The 24588-nt window shown below is 39.7% G+C and overlaps 4 protein-coding genes and 1 long non-coding RNA gene across 7 annotated transcripts; 4 read left to right on the forward strand and 1 right to left on the reverse strand.

The window, feature by feature from the left end:
• The first annotated feature begins 1110 nt into the window (after positions 1 to 1110).
• Positions 1111 to 11511, forward strand: LOC6565450 (programmed cell death protein 4). Its single transcript, XM_001991662.3, has 4 exons — positions 1111 to 1844; positions 4659 to 6239; positions 6623 to 6762; positions 10541 to 11511. Exons 2-4 carry the CDS (start codon positions 4869 to 4871, stop codon positions 10611 to 10613), a joined length of 1584 nt encoding a protein of 527 aa, XP_001991698.1. The 5' UTR covers positions 1111 to 1844; positions 4659 to 4868; the 3' UTR covers positions 10614 to 11511.
• Positions 11512 to 11788: 277 nt separating this feature from the next.
• On the reverse strand, positions 11789 to 13119 carry LOC6565449 (mediator of RNA polymerase II transcription subunit 20). Its single transcript, XM_001991661.3, has one exon. The coding sequence runs from the start codon at positions 13061 to 13063 to the stop codon at positions 12311 to 12313; it is 753 nt and encodes a 250-aa protein (XP_001991697.1). The 5' UTR covers positions 13064 to 13119; the 3' UTR covers positions 11789 to 12310.
• A 352-nt stretch (positions 13120 to 13471) lies between these two features.
• LOC6565448 (CXXC-type zinc finger protein 1) lies at positions 13472 to 15680 on the forward strand. The gene is made up of 3 exons (XM_001991660.3): positions 13472 to 13550; positions 13625 to 13746; positions 13852 to 15680. Exons 1-3 carry the CDS (start codon positions 13521 to 13523, stop codon positions 15473 to 15475), a joined length of 1776 nt encoding a protein of 591 aa, XP_001991696.1. The 5' UTR covers positions 13472 to 13520; the 3' UTR covers positions 15476 to 15680.
• Positions 15681 to 15700: 20 nt separating this feature from the next.
• On the forward strand, positions 15701 to 16153 carry LOC116805601. The gene is made up of 2 exons (XR_004365279.1): positions 15701 to 15795; positions 15935 to 16153. It is a non-coding gene; the product is annotated as an uncharacterized LOC116805601 (long non-coding RNA).
• Positions 16154 to 17056: 903 nt separating this feature from the next.
• On the forward strand, positions 17057 to 24081 carry LOC6565447 (extracellular signal-regulated kinase 7). 3 transcript variants are annotated; one of them, XM_001991659.3, is made up of 9 exons: positions 17057 to 17699; positions 17792 to 18051; positions 18967 to 19299; positions 19378 to 19568; positions 19649 to 19855; positions 20267 to 20428; positions 20488 to 20584; positions 20642 to 21126; positions 22543 to 24081. In XM_001991659.3, exons 3-9 carry the CDS (start codon positions 19147 to 19149, stop codon positions 23816 to 23818), a joined length of 2571 nt encoding a protein of 856 aa, XP_001991695.2. In that variant the 5' UTR covers positions 17057 to 17699; positions 17792 to 18051; positions 18967 to 19146; the 3' UTR covers positions 23819 to 24081. The 3 variants fall into 3 exon arrangements, with proteins under 3 accessions (XP_001991695.2, XP_032594320.1, XP_032594321.1); XM_032738429.2 differs by having other exon boundaries at positions 19037 to 19299; XM_032738430.2 differs by lacking the exon at positions 22543 to 24081 and adding an exon at positions 21279 to 21359.
• Positions 24082 to 24588: the final 507 nt, after the last annotated feature.

A 24588-nucleotide genomic window follows, 5' to 3' on the forward strand; every position in this document is an offset into this window, starting at 1 on the left:
AAAAAAACGATTTACATCATAAAATGAATCAATGAATCAAATCAATGAACCTTTTAAGTTATATGCTGTCTTTTTTTGCTATATTTGCAGTCTTTTTGGGAAAATGTTAAATTTCCCTGATAGGTGTTTTTTTTTATCAAATATTCCGCTTAACGTTAATTAAAAAGAATATAACTGTCCGATAAAACAGCAACACTGATGCTGTTAATATTGCTGGTAACCCTAATCGATATATTTCACGATCGAAATTAATGCCATTCAAACGGCCTCATCTCAAGGAGTGATTTTTCTTAATCTCGTTGCTTGAATCATTTTTTCGTTTCTTAATTTCGCAGTAAATCGCAGGTAAAGTCATGGCAGACTATTCTGATATCGGTAAAATATCAATGGTTAAAGCATTAAATGCTACACCCACGAATGGTTTTGTAGGATGCCCATACGACAAATCGCATCGCTTGCTACCAATCCGTTTGGCTACACATTTGATTCGATGTGCTTGAAATAATCCGGAGATCAAATTAATTCGCTGTCCATTTAATTCTACTCATTTATTGAAATCTGAAGAATTTCAGGTTATTATTATCATAGCACACACACAGATATATATATATATACATATATATATGTTCCTTTATCACAGTCACATATCATGGAATACGAGTTTTCTATCGACAATCAACCACCTGTTTCTATGCTGAATTCGGTCAAGACGAGCGAGATACCTGTAATCCAGTTGACTATTGCGAAAAGAATCACATCCCTCACAATCCGCAAGGCTTATCAAAATCTCAGCGTTTAGCGTTCCGGTCAGATCAGCGGCAACGTCTCGGCGGTTTACAATATACAATTGAATCCTAAACTATCAATATTTAAATGACGGTTAAATATACAAATGAAGAAGCATATATTTTGTTATCATATATATATCAGAATTATGTCCACTTATTTTGTTAAATATTATAATAAAGTTAAATACGTTTTTGGCGAGTGGCGGCATATGGCAACGCCAAAAATAGCGAAACCTTTGATGGTATTTTACTTCTTTTTTGACTTGTGCTAGTATTTTTATTGTGTACACCGCGAATATGAATCTGTAAAACGTCGATAGGAAGTTGCAGTCACACTGGCAAACAGATGTTACTCTCAGTGGATTTTTCGTCGTGTTCGCTTCGTTACGGATATTGGAATCTTACTTCTCAAGCCAACAAATACCATTGCAATTTCAAAATTTGCTCCAACTTAAACAAAAGCTAAAATACAATAAATAAAGACACATACAAAACATTGAATTGCCAAAAGTTCGAATTGGAAGTGGAGCTGCAGCGCGCAAATCCAGCCTTTCACACATACCTATCCTATTATCGTATGTGTGTGTGTGCATAAGTGCATTGCAGGTTCCAATTTCTTGATTCGTCGTGGGTGTTTTTATATGCATTTCATTTTTTTTGTTGTTGTTTTGCTGCAATAATCAATCACATCATTTTTTGAAAGTTACTACAAAGTGTGAATGTTCGAAATATACAAATAAATACTCGATAACCGCTTGAGCGATATTTTTCAATTGCATTTTGGGTGCATTTGCATTATCCCCGCGCAGCAGAAGAGAACGAACACTCTACAAACACACGCTCAACCAAACCAACCAACTTACTTATATACCTACGAATTTCAACGCCAAAAGCAAGTTGCCAAACATAAAAAAGAAGAAAAAAAATTAAAACAGGCTCCAGCAATTTTCAGCGTGCCAACATTGCTGCATATTGGTCTGGTTGTTGTTGTCGCCGCCAGTGTAGGCCGCCGACGGACAAGAGCACAAAAGGCAATCGAAAAGTACACACGCTGTGGTAAGTGTAGAAAAAGTCCCATATGATGGCAAAAATATGTACACTGCATACATACATTGTATTCCATATATTTTTGTCTATATACATTATAATAATAATAAAGATAATTATGAAATGAAAAAAAACCGGCATTTACCGGTAAATGCGAAAATAAACTGAAAATAAATAAATACTTTTATATTCATACATATATACATATTGTATGTGCTTATTGAAACATTACATTTACATCAGTAACCGTAAATTGCAATAGTGTGAGTCTATTAATTTTCATGTGCAAATGAACTACGCATCACTACCAATCAGTTTTCAAATTGTAAGGGCCAACAAGATTTCAATATACATGTATGTGTGTGGTGTACGTGAAAAATTTGGCCGGCGTGCACGCACACTGGCAAACACACGCGGTCTGTGCTTTGGTTGGTGGGGGAGGGCGAACCGATAACAACATGCGCGCCGACTTGTTTTTCCTCTTCCTTCTTTGCTCATATGCTCGCTTTATTTATTTTCTTCTTTTTTTTCGGTTACCTTCCAGCTCGTTCCAATTCCATGCTTGCTGTTGCTGTTGTCGTTAGTTTGTTTTTGTACTTCTCGTCATGTCTTTTTCCACTGTTCTCGTCGACGTTGTGATCGGCCCCCATCAATTAGGTTTATGCTATTTCCCCATATATACATATATGTTTGTTTGTTTGTATGTATGTACATATGAATGCTGTATATTTAGTTACACTGTTGCTGGAAATCTTGGAACTTCTGAGAAACTGTTATATATGCAATATCAGCTATCAGCTAAAATGACGATATTCAAACTAAACTGTGCACTTAAAAAAAAAGCAGCAATAAAAAGGGCAAGTAATATTTACAAGCAGCATTCGTTCCATTTTCCATGCAGCAGAACGCATTGTTGTTGCTGTTTTTGTAATCCATTCAATGGTCCATTTTTTGCGACGCAATTTCGGCATCAGGAAGGAATATTTTGGAAACATTTACATACACATAAACAGCAACAACACTTCATATGTATGAGAAAAAACGTGCTTATGTACTGCGTAGTTATGTTGTAAACATTGCCATGCCCCTCCCTCCCCCCCCCCCCCCCACGGCTGTAAGTTTTGCAAGGAGGGTGCGCACAACAAGTGCGAAACAGAAGCAGAAACAGTGATAACAAGAACAACAACAGCCGCCGCCAATGCTGCAATAATAACATAGAAAGTTTGTAAGGGGTACAATTTTCAAGGTTAAGCCGGGCAAAACAAACATAAAACCGGTTACACCAGACAAATATACAAAACAGCATATACATATATAATATATATGTATATATATATATATATATATGTATGAGTGTGTGTGTGTATGTACGCGTAAGCATAGAAAGGAAAAGGAGAAACATGCGACAACAGCGACGCAATAGCATGCACACATACATACATATAAATATATATATATATGTATATATGCTCGCTTTATTTATTTTGTATACATACGCATGTAGAAGCTTATATATTTGTTTGTACTTGTACGCATTGCACATGGTAGGTTTGCATGAGAGACAAACAGAGACACGGTTATATTGCTTGCATTGCTTTGCCATGTTTCATATACATGTATATGTAGGTAAATATATATACATACATGTATTTATATATATATATATATATATATGTGTGTGCATGTGATAACTCCGCTTAAAGCTCTGTTAAAAGGTGCGAGTGAAATAGCGATAGTGCTAGTCAATTGGCCGAGCATTAAGGGTTGTAAAGTTAACGGCAGCAGTTATACTTGTGTGCGTGTATGTCTGTGTGACCTTGAAATTGTTTGGCGGAGACAAGGGAGTTCTAAATGCGTAGCTGGAATTTGAAGCAGCATATGTATGTAGTGTGTGTGTGTATGTGTATGTACACAACCAAGATGTAGGGCCGTTAGCAGACACAGTACAAGTGAATGCTTGTATGTAGATATACATATACATATATTGTATATATATATGTATATATGTACATATATTTTCGGATTATTTTCTTTTGTTTTCTACACATTTGCATTTCATACATAGCAGCTTGTTCGCAATATGTAAACGAATGTAATAATAAAAAACAAAACAAAAGCAAATACATGTGTATATATGTACACATACGAACACATAGGTAAATATTTGTTTATTTTTAGTTTTAAGGTGATCGTCGCCAAACGGATCGTTATTGCTGTGTTTTTCTAATCTAGTGTGTCGTCTGTCGTCTGTCGATTTGCTTGTAGAGGAATACAAATCAAAATGTGCTTAAAGAGATGTTTGCATGTGTGTAGTATTTACATGCATATCTACATATGTTTGTGTACGGTAAATTTGTATGCGATGAACGAGAGAAGTGTGTAGAAAGAGCGTGTTAGTGTTGCAAAATATGTGTGTAAAATGTTTTAATTTGCAATTCAGAATAAAAATAAATAATAATGTTGATGTGTTTTGTGCAAGAGTCGTTAGAAATTGATCATAATAAACTTATGTGATATTTATGAGCTTTTCATTTTTAGCAAAATTCGACTTGACTGTTAGAGTTACAAGAGCATTTTTAAAGCATTTTATTTAACTGTCAATCGTCTAAGCTCAAAAAAAAAATACAATGGATAAAATAGATTTGTGGTAAGACGAATTTATTTTATTCACACTGTATATACATATACATTGTGGATATGGCGGCAATTCTCCACATTTGTTTTTTTTTTTTCTGATCTCAATAAATATATAAAAGTTATGGTTCAGTTCAGCGCGCACCGACTAATGTTACACTTACAATATCTTTATTTATATATATACAGAACTGACCTGACGGCCGATCAGAGACTCAAAACAACAACAAGGAACACTCAATCAATCAATCAACCAAATCTCAAAAACACAGCGAAAAGAACTCCCAAGCACGGCTCCAGAAAATTTAAAAAAATAGATTACAAATAAGGTAGAGAGATAGATCGAGATCGAGAGAGAGAGAGAGAGAGAGGGGATATTGAGAGAAGAGAAACTTAATTATGGAGCTGGAGTCGAACATTAAGAAACATGCCAATGGCGTCGTCTGCAACGGCACCGATTCCAAGGAGAGTTCCGTGGAACGTGAGCTAAATGATGAAATTGAGGCTGTCGAACTCAATGGTGGCGCATCCAATGGCCATCATCTTCATGGCGGGAACATGAAGAAACCGCTGCCCGTCGGAGATGGTGGTGCTCACGATGGTCGCATCAAACGCAAGGCAAAGCGCCTCATCCAAAGACAAAATAGCGGCAGCGGCACAGGCGGCAGTGCCAGTGGTGGCAGTGGCATCTCAACAACATCGCTGCTGACCAATGGAGGCATCGCTACTGCTGTTGGCGGTGGCTCACCAAATTCCGGTGGCAATAATGCGGCGACGGTATCCATTCTGGCCAATGGTGTACTGCCCGCCGCAACTGGTTATGTGGTGCCGCATCGTCGCTGGAAGAATAGCCGAAGATCACGCAATTTGACTCGGGGTCGGGGCTTGCCCAAAAAAGGCGGCGCCGGTGGCAAGGGGGTTTGGGGACTGCCCGGCTCGGAGGCGCTCGCCGAGGTGTATGAGGATGAGAATGATCCCAATTATGATAGCGAGTGTAACGATCGCAATGTGGAGCTGCGCGAAGTGATTACCGAACTGACGCCCGAGGAGTTCTTCAAGCTCGCCGAGCCCATTGTTCTCGAATACTATGAGCATGGGGATACCCATGAGGTGGCCGTCAGTTTCGATGAGATACTGCAGAGTCCGTTGCGGGAGCATATCACCAGCATTCTCGTCGAGATTGCCATGGACCACAAGGATTCGCAGCGCGAGATGACATCCGTGTTGATATCCGATTTATATGGTCGCGTCATCACCGGCAAGGACATCGAGAAGGGCTTCAATATGCTGCTTGACAATCTGCCCGATCTCATACTGGACACGCCCGAGGCACCCGTCATGCTCGCCAATTTTATGGCCCGGGCCATCGCCGATGATTGTATGCCGCCCAAGTTTGTCAGCCGACCGGAGGAGCATCAGCATCTGAGCGTGTATTCCGAGCAGGCATTGCGACGTGCCGACGCCCTGATCCACAAGCAGGTGTGGGCCCATCTCGACAATGTGTGGGGCATGGGCGGACCACTGCGACCGGTGAAGACCATCACAAAGCAGATGACGCTCCTCCTTAAGGAGTATCTATCGTCGCGTGACGTTGCCGAGGCGCAACGCTGTCTGCGCGCCCTCGAGGTGCCCCATTATCATCACGAGCTCGTTTATGAGGCCATTGTCATGACCCTCGAATCCCTCAGCCAGACCACCGAGGAGGCCATGTGTGAGCTGCTCAAATCGCTGGATCTAACATGTCTCGTTCTACCGGCTGGCATGGAGCAGGTTAGTTCTCTACACAATTGTTCATCTACATCAATTCGACTAGCGAAACCATTCATTTCATTAAAAAAAAAAAACCGTCGTAAATCGTTCAAGAAACATTCAATCTCCATTATATACATATATATATATATATGTATATATACAATATCATATAATATTTGTAATACGAATATCAGTTGGCTATTTTCAGAAATCGAGAATGCGAATTTCTCATTATAAATTCGAATCATTGCGCATTGTAATTTAATAACAAGAACACTCAACATAAAAAAAACAAACAAACAAAAAAGATAAAGAAAAACTTTTATATATATATATATATATATATATAGGGCTAAATATATGTGTATATATAATATTTATTGGATTTGTGTACTCGGCAGGGCTTCATGCGCGTCTACGACGATATGGCGGACATTGTGCTCGACGTGCCATTGGCGTATATAATACTCGATAGATTTGTGGAGCGCTGTAATCGTGCCGGCTTCCTAACTGACAAGATAATCAACAATGTGCCATCCCGGTAAGTACCTCCCCCTACCCCGTATATAACGGCGAATGTGTGTGTGTGTGTGTTTGTTTGTGTTGATAAATTCACTATCCCACCTGTAAGCCACCAGACAAATAACAAAAAACAAAACACCAGCAACAACGAGAACAACAACAACAAGGTAGCACAGCAGGCAATAAAAAACAGAAAATAAGCAACAAAAAAAATATACAAAAAAACAATTTGCTTTTACGTAATCTTTGTCAGTCATTGCGTTTCTCCCCCCGCCCCAGTCAACGGTATATACAATATATGGCACATTATTTTGTTTTGTTCTTTCTGTAATTATTATTGTTTCTGGCTCTCGTATACTCATGTATGCACACACACACACACAAACACATAAATATATACATATGTGCGTATTTATATATGTATTTATTTATATACATTGCACACGCAAATAAATACATATTTATGTATATGTAAATCATTTTTTTTTGCCGGCATTTTGCATCTTGCTTGTTGTTTATTATTTATTGTGTGACGGTCGTCGCGTCGTTCTTCGCTTTTTCGGGCTGTTGTTTTTGTTTTTCTCCTTTGCTTTTGGCTCAATTTCTCACTTTTATATGGTGTGTGTATATGTGTGTGACTGTTTGTTTATGAAATTTCTATTGCGCAGTTTGGTTTTGTGCTGACGCGTAGTCAGTCGTCTCTGTCACCGCCGTCGTCAGCGTCGGCGTCTACGTTAAGTTGGGGCAGTCGCTAAAGTTGATTGTGGGGCCGGTTTATCAGGCGCCGGTTAGCTATGTATATGTGTCTGTGTGTGTGTTGTGTGTTTTTGTTTTAGCATGTGTCTGTATGTGTGCACAAATACGTATACATAATTTGATATGTTGTCCAAAAGAATTAGCTGACATTTTAAAGGTAGACACAATGTATGTAAAATTCACACGAAAATACTCAATATTTTATTGGCTATTTACTTTGTATTAGAGAACTTACAAATAGTCACACAAATTTGAGTCAGCTGTGTTTTGATCACAAAATACATTTGTATTTATAAATATGCATGTATATTGCTTATGTGTATTTCAAGATATATTTTTACCGGTTCGCTTGCAAAAAGTTAAACGAGTTGATTTAAGAATCTTGATTAAGCTCCGTTTCAAACGTGTTGTTCTCAAATACAGTGTTTACGATATTATATAACTCGTATTATTTTGCTCTGCACATACACACACACACAGGCATACACAAAAACATACATACATACAAAAGTGTAATCTAAGAATAGCGTAACATACACACAAACATAGAGATGTGTGTATGTGTAAAAATTGAAAGTGTAAATATTTATGTGGGTGGGTGTGTCGAAAAGATAAAGCTAAACAGTTTTATTGTTATTATTGTTGAGGGTTTTGAAGATTGTTAGATTTATTGCTGACGTATAGTAGCACCTGCACCACTTATTTAACTCGTCCAATTGATTCGCTTGCAATTTATTTATAATTTCCAGTCAACAAAACACACGAGTTTGTTTATTATCGATAACACTTATCGATTGCGTATCACTAGGCGCATCTACACTCATACATACACAAGCACACACACACATACAAATACATGTCTATCTATACAAAGTTGGCATTGATGTTACAAGTAGTTGCTGTTGTTAAGTTAATGGGTGGTGTTGGTGGTGCAACAACCTGCATGTGGCTCAAGATCGTCGTAAGTGATGTGGTGAAGGTAAAAAAAAAATGGCGACTGTCGTTGCCTTTGTTGATGTTGTTGTTGCTGCCAGTCATAGTTGCAGTTTGCTGCTGTTATCGACCTGCTGCCACACCCACAAAACAACAGCAACAATAACAACAACAAAAAAAGCAACGAGCAGACAGTCGGCGTCGTCGGTCTATGGACAGTTGTAGTTGCTGTTGCGCTGTTAGCTTAGCAGTTGCTGTTGCTTTTGCTGTTATTGTTGTTGTAACTGCATTTTGCATTCGCCTTGGCTGCGGCTGTTGCTCTTTGGCACTTAACATAGCCATAACAACAACAACAGAAGCATTCACTTTGCACACTGACAAACACACACACACACCAACAAACGCCGACGCGACAACTTAGCTCGCAATACCCTAGAAAATGCATAGAGGGGTGTATATACATCAAAATATGCTTACAATTGCATTGACGAATTATTATTACAAAAATTGTACAAATTGGTCATAGAGAAAAACACTTTTTTCACTTGTACACTTTTGGACATCAAATAATGCCAAATTAAACAAAATATTTATAAATTCAAAACTTAAAAAAAATAAAACAAATTACTAATCTGCATTCAGATTTGAAATTACATTAATATCATCTTAATCGGTTGAAGATTTAATTTTTTGTTTGGTAACTTTTGCTAAAAACTATAATTGAATTATAATTGCAACTTGCGCTACATTGAAAGCATATGCATCTATATACATGTATATATATTTATAGATTAGCTTATATTTAGATATATATACATACATATATGTATATGTGCTTAATATATAATATATCTAAGTTCGATTCAGGCAGTCGAAGCAGAGCATTCTGCAGTCGGGAGCGCAAACGAATTACGACAATGTTTTGAATTGCTATAGTTGCTCTATCTGTCGCAATATCGTACACGATCCCCTACCCCTCCCCACCCCCCACCAACCTTATTCACAGCCGATCCGCCAGCCTCCGAATTGCATTTGCAGCCTGTTGTTATTTGTACTTAGTTTATTTATATGTGTGTACGTGCATACATGTGTATGTACAATTTATATGTACGTGCATACATACATACGTACAGCTGCGGTCAAAATGATAGTAGTGCATGTAATAAAAATGTGACTCGATTTAGAGACCTCTTCAAAATATTCAATTGAAGGAAAAATGCAATTCTGCAAAACCAAAAATATTTCGTTTCTCATCTGGCAATGTCTTAAAATATTATTATTTTCCAAATACTAAACGTGGTAAAAAATATGCACTCATCATATCTAGTTTTTAGAAAGGGAAACTTCACTATTATTTGACTACTATTATAATGATAAATTTAAATATAATAAATACTTTATTTTATTTGGGTTTTTCCTATTTTTTTAATTTTAAAGCTATTTTAAATGCTTACTTATCTTCAGTGTTGATTGCGTGAATTTAAATAAAATGTTTATAGTTTTTTAACTATGTTTTAAGTATTTATTTTTTAAATTTTCCAAAGCATTTGTTTCCACTACTATTATTTTGACCGCATCTGTATATATATAAAGCTTTCATGTTGATGTAGGTTAAAATTGAATACTAGCCCGCAGATAAACCAGTGGCTTGCTGTTGTTTGTTGGCTTGTGTGCACGCAGTGAAACTAGTTTTGAAGTGCAACCCCCTCCCCCGCCCCCACCCCACACTTCCTCCTCTTCCACCCCCGACCGTGCACGTTAGTTAGTTGTCGTTGCACAGCTGTTTTTGTCGCCGCTGTTTTTCGTTCAGTGTTGTGTTGAGAGGAGAGAGAGAGAGTGAAAAAGGGTCAACGGTTGAATGAACTCCGCTGCAAATTCGCTTAACGCATACAGATTTCTTTTTGTTTGCCAAATTTTGCAATGCATTTTTGTAATGTGCCGAATTTGATTTGATTTTGACATTGCATAATGCTGCAATGGTCGTATGAAATTGATATTTACGTTGCAATATTTGATAAAATATAAATAAATATACAATTTAACGTTTAGTTGATTCACATACATATTTGTTAGATAAATTTATTATAATTTGTTTGGTTTCTTTGCAGTGGACGCAAGCGCTTTGTATCTGAGGGCGATGGGGGTCACATTAAGCCGGCCTCCTTGCCGATGCGCGACTAAAAAGGAGCGTGGATTGATTGAATTCTCTCCGCTTCAATTGAAACAGAAACACAAACATCATCAACAACAACAACATCGACATTAAACAATATCACAAAATCAGCGACGCAAGCAATCACAGCAGCAGCAGCAACTACAGCAAAACATCAGATAAGATACGAAAAAGAGAGAAACGAGAGAAGAACAACTAAAAGTAAAGTGCGAAAATTGTGTATTTAGTGTTGTTTTTGTTGTTGGACCATCTATACAAGAAAAAGTGGACATCCATCCTCAAAGAAAGCATGAATATGAAGATGAAGATAAACGAGAAGGGTAGGGAAGAAAAGAAAAGAACCGCAAGCACATAACAAACAACCAACCATCAATCGGAAATTGATCTCCGTTTAAACTATATGAATAATATATACATACATACATTTATCTACATACATACATATAAAATTTATTTTAAAATATTTGTAAAAATAAACAGCAAGACCAGCGGCAATTGCAACAAAAGATAAAAACATCGGCAAAAGCCGAATGAATAAATAAAATCAGCAGTAAACACAGACACACACACACAAGCACACATCTATAGGCAGACAGACAGAAACAGCTTACATACATAAGCAGCAGAACAGAGAGGAAAAGAGCAGGGATCCCGAGCGAAACACACGAAACGTGCTGAGAGTAAATTTCGTCGGAGCTGCAGCCGAAACTGCAAATGCATGCATATTTACTTATACGGAACTGTTATACACCCACACACAGTTACACTCACATACACACACCTACACATGAACACACAGACACCGTTATTATTACTAGGCGTAACACACAACTACAATTTAATATGATATACAACAACTACGTTTAAGAAGAATCATGAAACATTAAACAAAAAATGGTAGTTTCAGAAGATTAAATTACGATTATTGAGAAATATTTGAGCAAAAGTAAACAGCAAAAAAAAAAAATCACGTTTAAATGCATAATAATAATGCCTAAATATACTATTTGTGGCACACTTGAAAAGTATAAATACAAATTTAAATTTAAGTATCGTCGAAAATATTTGTTGTTTTCCATTACACACAATTGCATAAATAATTAAATTTCCAACACGCAGAAGCCATGATTTTTGTTATTGTAAGACTTCAAATTTTATTATCATTATTTAATAAATATACGAATTATATCGATATCGTTTTCTGGCTCGCCTACTTTGCGCATTTTTAAATTATAAGCTATTGTTTTGTATAACAGTTTGAAAGTACATAAATGGAGACACGTGAACAATTTGTTGAAGAGCTATTTTGTAAAAATATTTCGACTACATTTTGCGCTTGCTTGAGAATGAAAAATTCCAATATTTTTTTTTTTTTTTTACACATGAAACGCATTGGACGCAACTGTACTTTGCAGAAGAAAGTTTATCGTGCGAGAACTTGCATATACACAAATGATAAGATATTAACATACACATACATATACATATACTATATATATATATATGTATATATATATATATATATACAACTATTATGTTAAAAAAAAAATAATAAAAAATATAAAATAATAATGATAATACAAGATGAACAAAATCATTCAAATTTCGAGCTGAGTTTAGTTGTTTCCTGTTTATATTTTTAACTGTTGAAGAATGTGGCTGGATACTGCTAGGCGAGATCTGGCGGCTCCAGCTTCACCTCGCATCAGGAACGCCCCATGCCAACACCGACAACCGTCGAGGGCATCAGCACCGGGCCATTGACCGATAGACCCGAACTGCCCAGTCCGCCGTGCAGCTGGACATGCTTGCGATAGTTGGTGAAGTGCTCCAGATACTGCTTAACGGTGTCCATCGGCTCATAGAGATCGTTCTGTTTGGCGTGCAGCTGCTGTTGCCCCATCGCATTCATGATCGTCTGTGTGGTGAAATATGTGGGATACTCCTTGGCCACATTGATGCCGAGGAAGCCCTGCAGCATTTCGCGTATCATTTCCCAGCAATACGAGAGCGTTATGCACGGCCTGTACTCAATCTCGATCAGTATGCCCTTGAAGTGCTCCATCATGGTAACGGATCCCAGTTTGATCACAAAATCACCATACTCAAAGCGGGCGCCGCGTGACTCAATTTTTGTCTGCTTCTTGGATGTGAATGTCGATGTCATTTTTAGCATTAGCAGATCGAAAATGGCATCGGCCACGAGTGCCACCTGTTTGCCAGTGCCATTGTCAATTATGGAGAAAGTCGATGCTGGAAACTCCGAGTCGTGGAGCACATGAACGGCTCGTGTCGGTGTCCCATGCTGCGGCGTTGAGATGAACGTTTCGCAGTCCACCAAAAATTGGCCAGCATGTGTGGCGCCCAGTGACAGCAGACGCTTACCTAGATGATCAATGATGTGGGCCCCGGATTTGCCCTCGGGCAATGGATACGGCTGTAGCACTGTCACTCCCATGCTATTTTTTCTGAATTGATATACTTTGTTGTTTGTTGTTCTCTTGTTTAACACATTTTCGTTATTTGGATGAGGTGTGACCGTACATCGTATATGGTATATAGCACAAATCCATACTAACAAATATGAAATACTCTGCGTGAAATCGTCTGACCTCCACAAATTGGTCACATTGTGACCACACTTGAAATTTTTAAATAAATAAATAAGTTCAATTATAGTATTGTACCTTGTTCATTATTTGTTAAATGATAGCACAATTATATTCTAAATTATTATTATTATTTTTAACTATATAATTCAGATAATTTAATTAATTTATAATTGCAGTCTTCGGCACGAAGCTCTTAAATATGTATAATCGATGTACTGATTTATCGATAAGCCGTCAGCCTTAAGTGCACATCGCTATTGTTGTTTTGTGGGTGGCGGAGTTTACCTGGTGGCCTGCAGCACCATGACGGAGAAACGAAAATACAAAAGATCGGTAATTATTAAAAAACAATTATGAAAATATATGTCGAGCTATATGAACTCAACCATTTGCGAAAACATTCACAGAAAGAGGAGATTGCACGGGAATTCGACTTGCCCGAGCGAAAATCGAAAATAGCAACAATACTCAAGCAGGAAGATCAGGCCTACTGCATATGCCGCACATCCGACTGCTCCCGATTCATGATGTAAGTGGTGGATGGATTGATGGATTCATTCAACCAATTGCATTGAGATTCCGTTTCTTTTGCTTTTTGTTTTGTTTTGTTTTATTTATTTTTATATTTTTGCAGCGGCTGCGATGGCTGCGAGGAATGGTATCATGGCAATTGCATTGGCATCACCGAAAAGGAGGCCAAACACATCAAGCAGTATTTTTGCCAGCGCTGCAAAAAGGAGAATCCCGAGCTGCAGACCGTATTTCGTTTGGTTGCCACCGAGCGTGCTGCGGCCATGGCTGCTGCCGTCTCCTCTGGCACAGCGTCCGCAAGCAATGCCAATTTGGGCGCAATAAATGCGACGGCCGCCCAAACGTCTGCCTCGGGTTCGGCGGGCGGTTCGAGTACCACGAGTGGCCGAAAGAATAGCACCGCCAAGGAATCAACAGCAAAACCGGTCAGACGCTGTGGCACCTGCGAGGGCTGCCGGCGACCCAATTGCAATCAGTGTGACGCATGCCGTCAACGTGTCGGCCACAAGCCGCGCTGCATCTATCGGAACTGTGTGATCCAAACAGCTAACCAAAATCAATCGGCAACCACAACGACAACGGCGGCGGGTCGCAAGCGGGAAAGGAACAGTCTGCAGCAGCAGCAGCAACAGCGTAAAGCGAAAGTGGTCCGCGAGGCCAGTCCGGAAATATTTGTACATCCGGAGCTGGTGGGGTTGCGGCAGTGTCATGGGCCCAGCTGCCGTTGTCAAGCCCGACCGCAAAGTAAATACTGCAGCGACAAGTGCGGTTTCAATCTAGCCACGAATCGTATATTCCAGGTGCTGCCGCAGCGTCTGCAAGAATGGAATCTGACGCCGTGTCACGCGACCGAGGAGAATCGCGAGCAGCTCGAGATTATACGACAGAAGCAGACGCTGGTGCGCTTCGCACTCGCCCATCTCGAGAATCGTGTCGAGGAGCTCAACATGATTGTGGAGCGGGCCAAGCGCAGCCCAATCGATACACAGCGGCCACAGGATAACGGCGATGTCGAGGATGAGCAGAGCATGTACTGCATTACATGCGGCCATGAGATACACTCGCGCACAGCCATCAAGCACATGGAGAAATGCTTCAACAAATACGAGTCACAGGCCAGTTTCGGCAGCATTTTCCAGACGCGCATGGAGGGCAACAATATGTTCTGTGACTTTTACAATCCGGCGAGCAAGACGTATTGCAAACGCTTGCGCGTCCTTTGCCCGGAGCACAGTAAGGATCCCAAGGTGAGCGATACGGATGTGTGTGGTTCGCCGCTCGTTCAAGATGTGTTCAATCGCACCGGTGAGTTTTGTCGCGCACCCAAAAAGAATTGCTTCAAGCACTATGCATGGGAGAAGATACGACGGGCCGAGATCGACTTGGAGCGTGTGCGTCAATGGCTCAAAATGGATGATCTGATGGAGCAGGAGCGACTGTTGAGACAGCAGCTCAGCTCGCGTGCCAATCTGCTTGGACTGATGCTGCACTCCACCTACAATCACGAGGTGATGAACGAGCTTGTCCGCAAACAGAAGGAGCACTTTGCCGAGCTCGAGAAGGTGAAGCGTCGACAGGCGCACCATCAGCAGCAGCATCAGCAGCAGCATCAGCAGCAGCACCAACAGCAAAAGCAGCAGCAGCAGCAGCAGCATGAATTATTGCAACAGCAACAGCAGCAGCAGCAGCAACTGCAGCTTACCCCAATGAAGAAGCACAGGCAATGACGTAAAAACAAGAAAAAGAACAAAAGGAGGAAAAGCAAGAAAAAATCGGACGGGGATGATGATGAGGATGTGAACGAGAATGAGGACGTGGACGATGATGAGGACGAGGAGGAGGACGAGGATACATCATAGATCACCTTGTATTAAGATAGCTTTCCTTGTGAGTCTCTCTCTCTCTCTCTCTCTCTCTCTCTCTCTCTCTCTCTCTCTCTCTCTCACACACACACTTTTCTGCAAACTGCACACACAAAAACAAACATTTATCAATTATTTATAAGACATATACGCCGCACCCGATCACCATGGATATATAAATATATGTAAGTATGCAATTATCAATAAGGCGTTTGTCGTTTGTTGTTTGTTACCACCAGCAACCCGATCAACACTGCCACACACACACTATCTGTCTCTGTATTTTAACCACTCTTTCTGTCTCTCTCTCTCTCTCTGTCTCAGTGCTGAGGAGGTTGCTAAGTGCCACATATTGACTGGGGCGCCTCCGTTTGTTATTGAAAACTAAGCATCAGACATATGTTTATTGATAGCAACCTGTCGGCAGCTTTCACTGTGCTAACCACTCGAACTTATATCATTCACACACACGCACACACACAAATACAGACACCCAATTTTGTTCTTTGCTTGATGGATTCAATAAAATGTTCATTTACTTAATCCTTTGTACAACTTTCATTTCATTCAACATTCACATGCTATTATCAAATACATATTTTAATATATAAATATGATCTTTGTCTTAGGTCTTAAGTTGAACTAAAACAAGAAAGAAGATCATCTTGTAGACCCAAACCGAAATTTAACTATATATACAAATACAAAGCATGTCGACCGATTATTCATATATATATATATATATATATATAATGAAATGAGAAGCTTTTCATGCAAGAATTAATAATGGCAGCTATATATCCCATCTGATTTTATACTGCTGGATATGGCTAGCTATATCGACTCGGTTAGTGATGCTGATCAAGAATATATGTATATACCTTATGGGCTCGAAGAGGTCTATTTAAATGCATGACACAATTATTATTGCCCTCTGCAAGTGTATATTAAATTCAAGAATATAAATATATAAAAATTAGGCGAAGCAATAAATGAATAACATCATTAAATTATATAAATATTAAGTGATCCCAAATTTGTCTCGCTCTAATTTGTTGTCTTTTTCACGAGAGTAAAGAGGGCAGTCGAAATTCTTGAATAAAAAAATCGTAATTGTAATCAATCATTTTTAAGTATTTTCCACAAATTTATGAATATGATTTGTATACAGTTTTAAGCTTAACTTAAAAAAAAAAACCCATTTTAAGATTTCTTATATTTTGTTTTCAAATATATTTAACTATTTCACTCGAATTTGTTGTTATTCGTCTTGAGCAGTCTAAAAACTGTTGATTGACAGCAATATTTTTTGGAAATTTTCAGGGCAAAAGAGAAAGCAAGCAGCATAAAATAGAAATAGAAATTGAAAGCTATAATGATTTGGGGATCGATCAAAAAAATTTATGCGGTTGCCAAGCCAATCCTTTTGTTAAAATGCCGGGCAGGTGTAGGTGAATGATGTGTCCTGTGGGACAACGATGCAGAACAATAACCATAACCACCAAAGCCGTTAATAGATACAACTACACACAATGGTGTGTGTGTGTGTGTGTGTGTATGTGTGTGTGTCTGCCTCTGTATGCAAGTCTGAATCGTTGTCAGTCAGTTTCCGATTTGAATCAGGAGTCAGAACTTAGTAGTCGTTCCGATCTTTGGGAATATCGTAGACATTGGCATCCATATTTGTGTATAACATCCACACAACTTGAAAATCGGACACAATTTTGTACACAACTTTTTATTCAATATTATTTAGTGTAAAATCACAAACGGGAGTCATCCGCGGCGGTATATACATACATGCCCCATTCTATGGTTGCATATGCTTCTTTAAGTTGAAGTGCGCGATTCAAAAGTTTTGCAAAAATAATACAATTCAAATTTTAAAGTCGCTGCGGCTGCACAATCGTCACGATTCGGTTAATCAGCGCTATATTGGCGGCAACCGACTAACGAAATTGAAAACCAATATTGAAACTGAAACTGATCCACCCAACAACCAATCAATCAATCAATCAATCGATCACAGACTGCAATTTTGTGTCGATTCATTGGTGTGTCATTATTCTAAATTGTGGACTTCTAAGAAGTAAGTGCATTTATATATATATATATATATATTATAATAATTTCATATAATTTTCTATATTTTTATTGTAATAATTTCGGCATCTTTCGCAGTTTCCATTCGAGTGTAATCTCAATTATTATTATTATATATACATATATAGTTTACATTATTTTTGTCGATTTTGTTGTTGTTGTGTCTTCATCATATGGAAATTGCGAGGGGAGGCTAACCTTCTAGTTAAACTGTGCTCCTATTTCAATTGTCATTGGCTTGTCCAGGCGCCCAGACGAGCTGCCCTCGCCAGCAACACGCCAACGTCAACAGCAAGTTCTCCCAGCTTAAGCTGGCCCCAATCCTTCAGAGTCGACAGGTAAGTGACATGCATTTTGCCACTTGATTTTCGGGTAAATTCTACTTTGCTGCCACTTCACTTCACCATTTGTCGCATTGCAAGCACTTTAACACCATGCTGCATAAAACTAACAAATAATATTAACTAATAACATTAGCTGAATATAAATAATTGCTTGATCCCGTGTGGTTGATATATTTTCAAAATATTTCTATTATTATTATTTTGTTCGCATTCGGAAGACCGGTAGACCAATCTTGTTTTGTTTTCCTGGACAGTGTAATATATATATATATATATATAGATATATATATTTATACTTTATGGGCATATTTATTGTTAAACAAATTCATTTTGCTCGATTCTCGATTGCATGCACGAGACTTCTGGTGGCATTTGAGGCGTTGTTTGATTGTTTTTTGTGGGGCTGCCACTGTTGCAACAATAACAACAACAACAACAACGTTGCCCGGGGCACTTGAGGGTCCTGGTTCCATTTGTCCATTTGTAGGCATTGCTAGGCCAAAACTGTTTGCCCTGCTCCTGCTCCTGCTCCTGTTTCTGTTTCTGCTTCTGGTCGTGCTCTTGCTCACATTTGTATTTGTTGTTGCTATTTGGTATTTGGTATTTGTTTGCTGTTGTCGCCCACTTTCGCTTTTCGATCGATCTAACAATAATTCAGTTTCAATCAAATTGCTTCATTTTATTTTTATTTGTTGTTGCTTTATGTGCACATGTACATATTTGAGCGCCGTTTGCATATGCGAGACGATTCTGAGAATGCGAATGCAAATGCAAATGCGAATCCGACTCCGACTGCGACACGCGATGCTCCATAACGGAGTTCCAACGGCAACAACTTAACACTCAATGCACCCACACCAGCCAAGCACTATTAACATCTCATCCAACCAACCAACCAACCCATCCCAGCTGCAAGCTGGCGTCCGTCCAGAACGAAAGCAAGCAATTGAATGTATTGAAAGTCTCACTGGTGTTTCAGACTTGGAGGTGGAAAAGCGGAAACAGCGTCATCGGAAACTGCAATTGCAGCAGCAACAGCAGCAGCAGAGGCAGGTTGAGCGGCCGCAAGAGATTGAGGAGGCTTACCACATGCGGTGCCACAAAGGCAATTCAGTTCTTAAGCACGACGAGTCCAGCAAGGATATAGAAAAAGAGAATCAAATGGCCGAACGATCAAAAGCTCAGGAGCGACGCATTTATGAGTTAGATCAAAATGTTGAGCGTTATTTTGACGTGCGAAAGGTAAGCATTGTTATCGGTTATCTGTTATCGTTATCGGTTATCGGATGTTCGAATTGACATTAATTTGTTTTTGTGTAGCGCCTGGGCAAAGGCGCCTACGGCATTGTATGGAAAGCCATTGACAAGCGCCAAAACAACACTGTGGCACTCAAGAAGATCTACGATGCGTTCCGCGATGAAACCGATGCCCAACGCACCTATCGCGAAGTTGCCTTTCTACGCGCTTTTCGCCCCCATCCCAACATAATCCGTCTGCTGGATATATTCAAGTGAGTGCCCTCCACAGGATGGTTACAATATAATCATACACTTGAGACTGACTACATTATTGTGTTTGTACTGAATCCAGATCGTCAAACAATTTGGACTTTTATTTGGTGTTTGAGTACATGGACAGCGATCTACACAATGTTATCAGAAAGGGTAACGTCCTTAGGGCCATACACAAGCGATTCGTCACCTATCAGTTGATCAATGCGATCAGATATATGCACTCGGGCAACGTCATCCACAGGGATCTGAAGCCAAGCAACATTCTGATTGACAACAAGTGCAGGTAAGTTGCAATCCAAGGATCGAAATGTTTCAAATCTTTATATACATGTTCATCTGTAATGTTGTGAAAATGTTAAAAGCAAAAGGATATAGATGTATATTAAGCATAGATTAATGCAATAATGCTGCGAGTGGAATCATATTTGATTCTTCATTCAAACAGGAATTGCCTTTATTTCATATCCAAACTAATGTTCAAAATAACACCGAGGCAGTCTCAAAATTGTAAAGTTCAGATTTTTAAATTAAGAAAAAAAAAACCTTGGAAAAATGTATACTACTTTGATTAAAGCAATAATGTTTAAGTCATCTGTTATCGGCTGGGATTAAACTGGTTTCCGAGTATTCCGCATGTGGTTTTTTCATGCTTACTTTATTACATCCTGCTCTTTTCTTTTTTATATATATATAGAATCAAAGTAGCCGACTTTGGACTGGCGCGAACTTTGTGTGTAAAGCGACGCACCAACTCCGACTACGAAAGCAAGGATGAGCTGGACAGTGGAGTCATGCTGACCGATTATGTGGCGACCCGTTGGTATCGTGCACCCGAAATTTTGGTGGCCAGTCGCAGGTTAATTTTAGCTATAAGCAATAACAATATAAGCAAATACAATTGAATTCTGCATATAGATATACAAAGGGCATTGATATGTGGAGTCTGGGCTGCATACTGGCCGAGATGATACTCCAGAAGCCGCTTTTCCAAGGTAGCAGCACCATTAATCAGGTACGTGTTCTTCAGATTTCGAGGAGTGGCACTTAAATAAACCACATTTTCATGCAGATTGAGAAGATTGTGAATGCGCTGCCCGATGTAACGGAACGGGATATCGAATCGATCGGCGCCACCTTCGGCTCGATTTTGCTTAGCAAGAAGATTGTGCGGGATTGTCGCCACTCCCTGGACGAGCTGATACCGTATTGCTGTGACGATGCCATGTCGTTGATCAAATCGCTGCTGGTCCTCGATCCGGATGGCCGGCTAACGGCCAAGGAGTCGATCGCCCATCCGTATGTGCTTCGCTTTCGCAGCTCCTCGGCGACCCTGGAACTGCGCACGGAGGTCAAACCGACACTCAACGATGATATTCGCTACTGTGTGAATGATTATCGCACCCGGCTGTACGAGATGATTGCGCCCGAGTTGCGCGCCAGTGCTCGCCACAGCAGCGCCACACCAAAGACCCCCGTAGCTCCGCCAACTGGCTCCGATGTACAGCCGCCAGCAGCCGCTTTGACGCACGTCATCCGAGCCGTATCGAAAACCAGGTGAGTAACGCAACGATTTCCGTTTACTTGTGGCTTGTGTGGCAATGTAGCATTGGCAGGGCCAGCGTTGGGTGTATTGTGTATTGTGTTTTGTGTATTGTGTATTGTGAGTGCTGAGCTGAGCTTCTCTAGCTACTCGCTCGCTTTTCCAGATGTCGACGCTCCTAGCATCGACGGTCACCGTCAACCACAGCAACAACCTCAACGATGGCGGCGATTAAAACATCAACAACATCAATCAAGACGAAAACAAAATCAACAACAGCAACAAACTGTAGGCAACACCAGCAGCAATGGGCACTCAACAAAAGTGAGCGGGAGACGTCAACGTCAACGTTAACATCAACATCAACATCAAACTTAACCACAATCTCAATCTTAAACAGAATTGGTAAACAACAACAACAACTACAACCACGTATTTCTGGAGATGCTCAACGTCGATTAACATATCCACAAACGCTTTCGCGTCGCATTGCACAATTGCAATAAATTCATTTGCAGGGATAAGAATAAGAGAATATTCGATAAATTATCTGTATTATATAAGAATATCTTAAGTTCTTTAAGTTCAGATATTATAGCTAAATTGTCAATAAGAAAACAACCGGAAGGGCAAAAGCAAACTAAGGCAATCAATATAATCATGGGAGAAGTCTATTCCATCAGTGAAATAACTTCAAAATAAACCTATATTAAAAGTTAGGTCAGAAAAGATGTGCTTTACAGCAGATCCCTTAATCCGCACACTATGAATAAAGCTCTTCGATTTTCCAATATGAATAAAACATCAAATATTTAAATAGATCTTGAAAAACTAATAAGTTGTTAAGGAAACATATAAATATATATGTATATATATTCATCTGATGTTTGCAATTGATCAACAAAACATTAAAGAACAAAAAACAAAAAGGAAAAGGAAAATTTATTAGCTAATAGTATCTATATACATAAGCAGCAATGTTAAAGTCAAACTCTTTAACTAAAATCACCAAATGTCTGTCATAAAACACATTCGAATAATAAAGACTTTGATTTAAGGTAAAATGTACGAAAAACACCGATTATACTGTGTATCCACTTGCCATGAACTTTGTTAATGTAATCCCAGCCAAACTCACCCAATTCGGAAATATCTATGTATCTATTTTTAAGCGAAGCTCATTTTGTGTACACACAATCATTAAATGTGCCTAGACGCATCTGATCGAACCAGTTCAGATATATTTGACTAAGTCATTTGAAGAGTTTACAATGTTTGTTGAGTTGACTCTCCGTTCTGGGTTTGGCCGCGCTTTAAACAATTCACCAGCAACGTCTGCGCCCTCGCCTTTGCCAATGACTTGCTTATTGCCTCAGCTTTTAAACGTCAAATGCTCATCCAACTCATCCAACTCCTCCTCCTCCTATTAGTTCACATCATAGATCTGTCGCCAGCAGTTGCCATGCAGCTGGACAAACAGAGTTCGTCACGCAGTCTATATCCAATATGACTAAGAGCTGGGTGGATGAGCAGCGAAAGCACCACAGACAGCAGCAGCAATTTCAAAAGAAACACCAACCACATCAGGAACAACAGCAACAACTGCGTCCACAGCTGCAGCTTCAGCAGCAGCAGCAGCAGCCACAAAAGCACTTGCCGCACCTGCATCGTACCAACCGGAATTCCAATGAACCCAACTCTCAGTTGCGTCGCACTGCTGCCAAGGAACTGCCCACACAGATGGCGCCGCATCGGGAGCAGCTATCCGCTGTGGGTGCAGCAACAGCAACGGTTGAGCAGCCGGTGCGTGTCCGCAAATCGCGTAAGGAGTCCAATCAGCGACGTCTGGACAAGATTAAAAGGTTAATCGAGCAGACCAATACGAAATCAGAGCAGCCAGCAGTAGCCGTGGCCACAGATAACATCGAACCGCAGGCCGAGTTCCAATTGAATCACTTGACAATGGCGCACAGCCAAGCCATCGAGCGAATGCAGTCAAAAGCCATGCAAATAAATGTAACATTGGAGCAGATCAAGCTGGAGCATCAGGAGCTGGTTCACAATAATTATAGGAACGAAGTGATTCATCCACAGCATAAGCATTTCCCCCACGAGCAGCAAAATGAGGAGCTGATGGATGCAGCTGCCTACTTTTGCCTGAATTCGCGTCTGCGCCAGCTGGAGGATGAGATGGACAAGTGCAAGCGACAGATCTTTAACTATGTGCAGGACAATCAGCAGGTGCTTCACGAGCAGAGCCTCTGCACGCAGATCGGCCAATTGCTGCAGCCATCGTCATCGTCATCGACATCAACATCGACTACATCGCCACCTGTTAACTCATCGCAATGCGATTCCGGTGTCAACCAGAATCCAATTGCTGCAACTGGCAGCAATTCAATGCTGAAGCGCGACAAACAGAAGCAGTTGCAGTTTTGCGAGTTTCTCGCACGCGACGAGAGCAATGCCAATGCCTACGAGCCACCCAATCTTGGCAACGTCTACAAGTTCAGCCAGTTGCATGTCCATGTCCAAAACGATCTGGCCCAATCTATGGCCTCAGCATCTTCGCAACGACAATTGTCGTCAACCCTCAAGAAGAGCACCGACTGTATGCCCGTCCAGAAGGACATTCGTCCGGTGTCGCGAGTGTATCCCAATAATTTGGCGTTTCCAGGCGCACAGCCTCACGCGAGAGAGAAGTAGCCGGAGAAACGGCATCAATCACAGCCAATCACACATCCTTATTACGAGTCTTTACGCCTTCAGGAGGTACTTATCTACCGTGCGGATCCGAACGAAATCGTGGATTCCGAGCAACTGAAAAACAATTAAATGTACGTTAAAATATATAAATATATAAATAAAATGTGCCATAGTGTCGAATAGAGTTTAAACTTGGAATTAGGTTGATCTACAATTATAAAAACGCTTCTCTATCAAATGTTCTTAAAACGCTGAAATATCACCGCAAAACCATATAAAATCTCATCTTATGTGTGAAATCATATTTAATGAAATCAAAACAATTCTAAAGCTATTAATTATTAAGCATGAAATGTTCTTTTAATATGAATTTCAATTTAAATTATAAACGTCAATTAAATGATGGGCCTCAGTTTTGTTTAAACACAGTTTAGTCAGACTAAACAAGGATGTTGGAATTATAACTCATCCTAACATATATTTTGCTATAATTTCAAACTGCAACTTGAATTGAAATTGAACAAATCATATCCATCTGGGCTAAATAATTTAAATGTAAGTCACTCCAAAAAAATATAGAAGTTATTTGATTATCTTGCAAGAGTTTTATGGATAATATTTATTAAGCATAGTATAATAGTTAGTACCAGCAACAAGCAAATACATTTCATATATATATATATAGTATGTATACGCAGTAAATACATCAACTATTTAGTGGATTCGTTACTTTAATCGCAAATTTGTAGGCAACTATGCCCGCTGACTAT

Source organism: Drosophila grimshawi, unplaced genomic scaffold, assembly GCF_018153295.1.
Source record: "Drosophila grimshawi isolate 15287-2541.00 unplaced genomic scaffold, ASM1815329v1 contig_848, whole genome shotgun sequence".
NCBI classification, from domain to species: Eukaryota; Metazoa; Arthropoda; class Insecta; order Diptera; family Drosophilidae; genus Drosophila; species Drosophila grimshawi.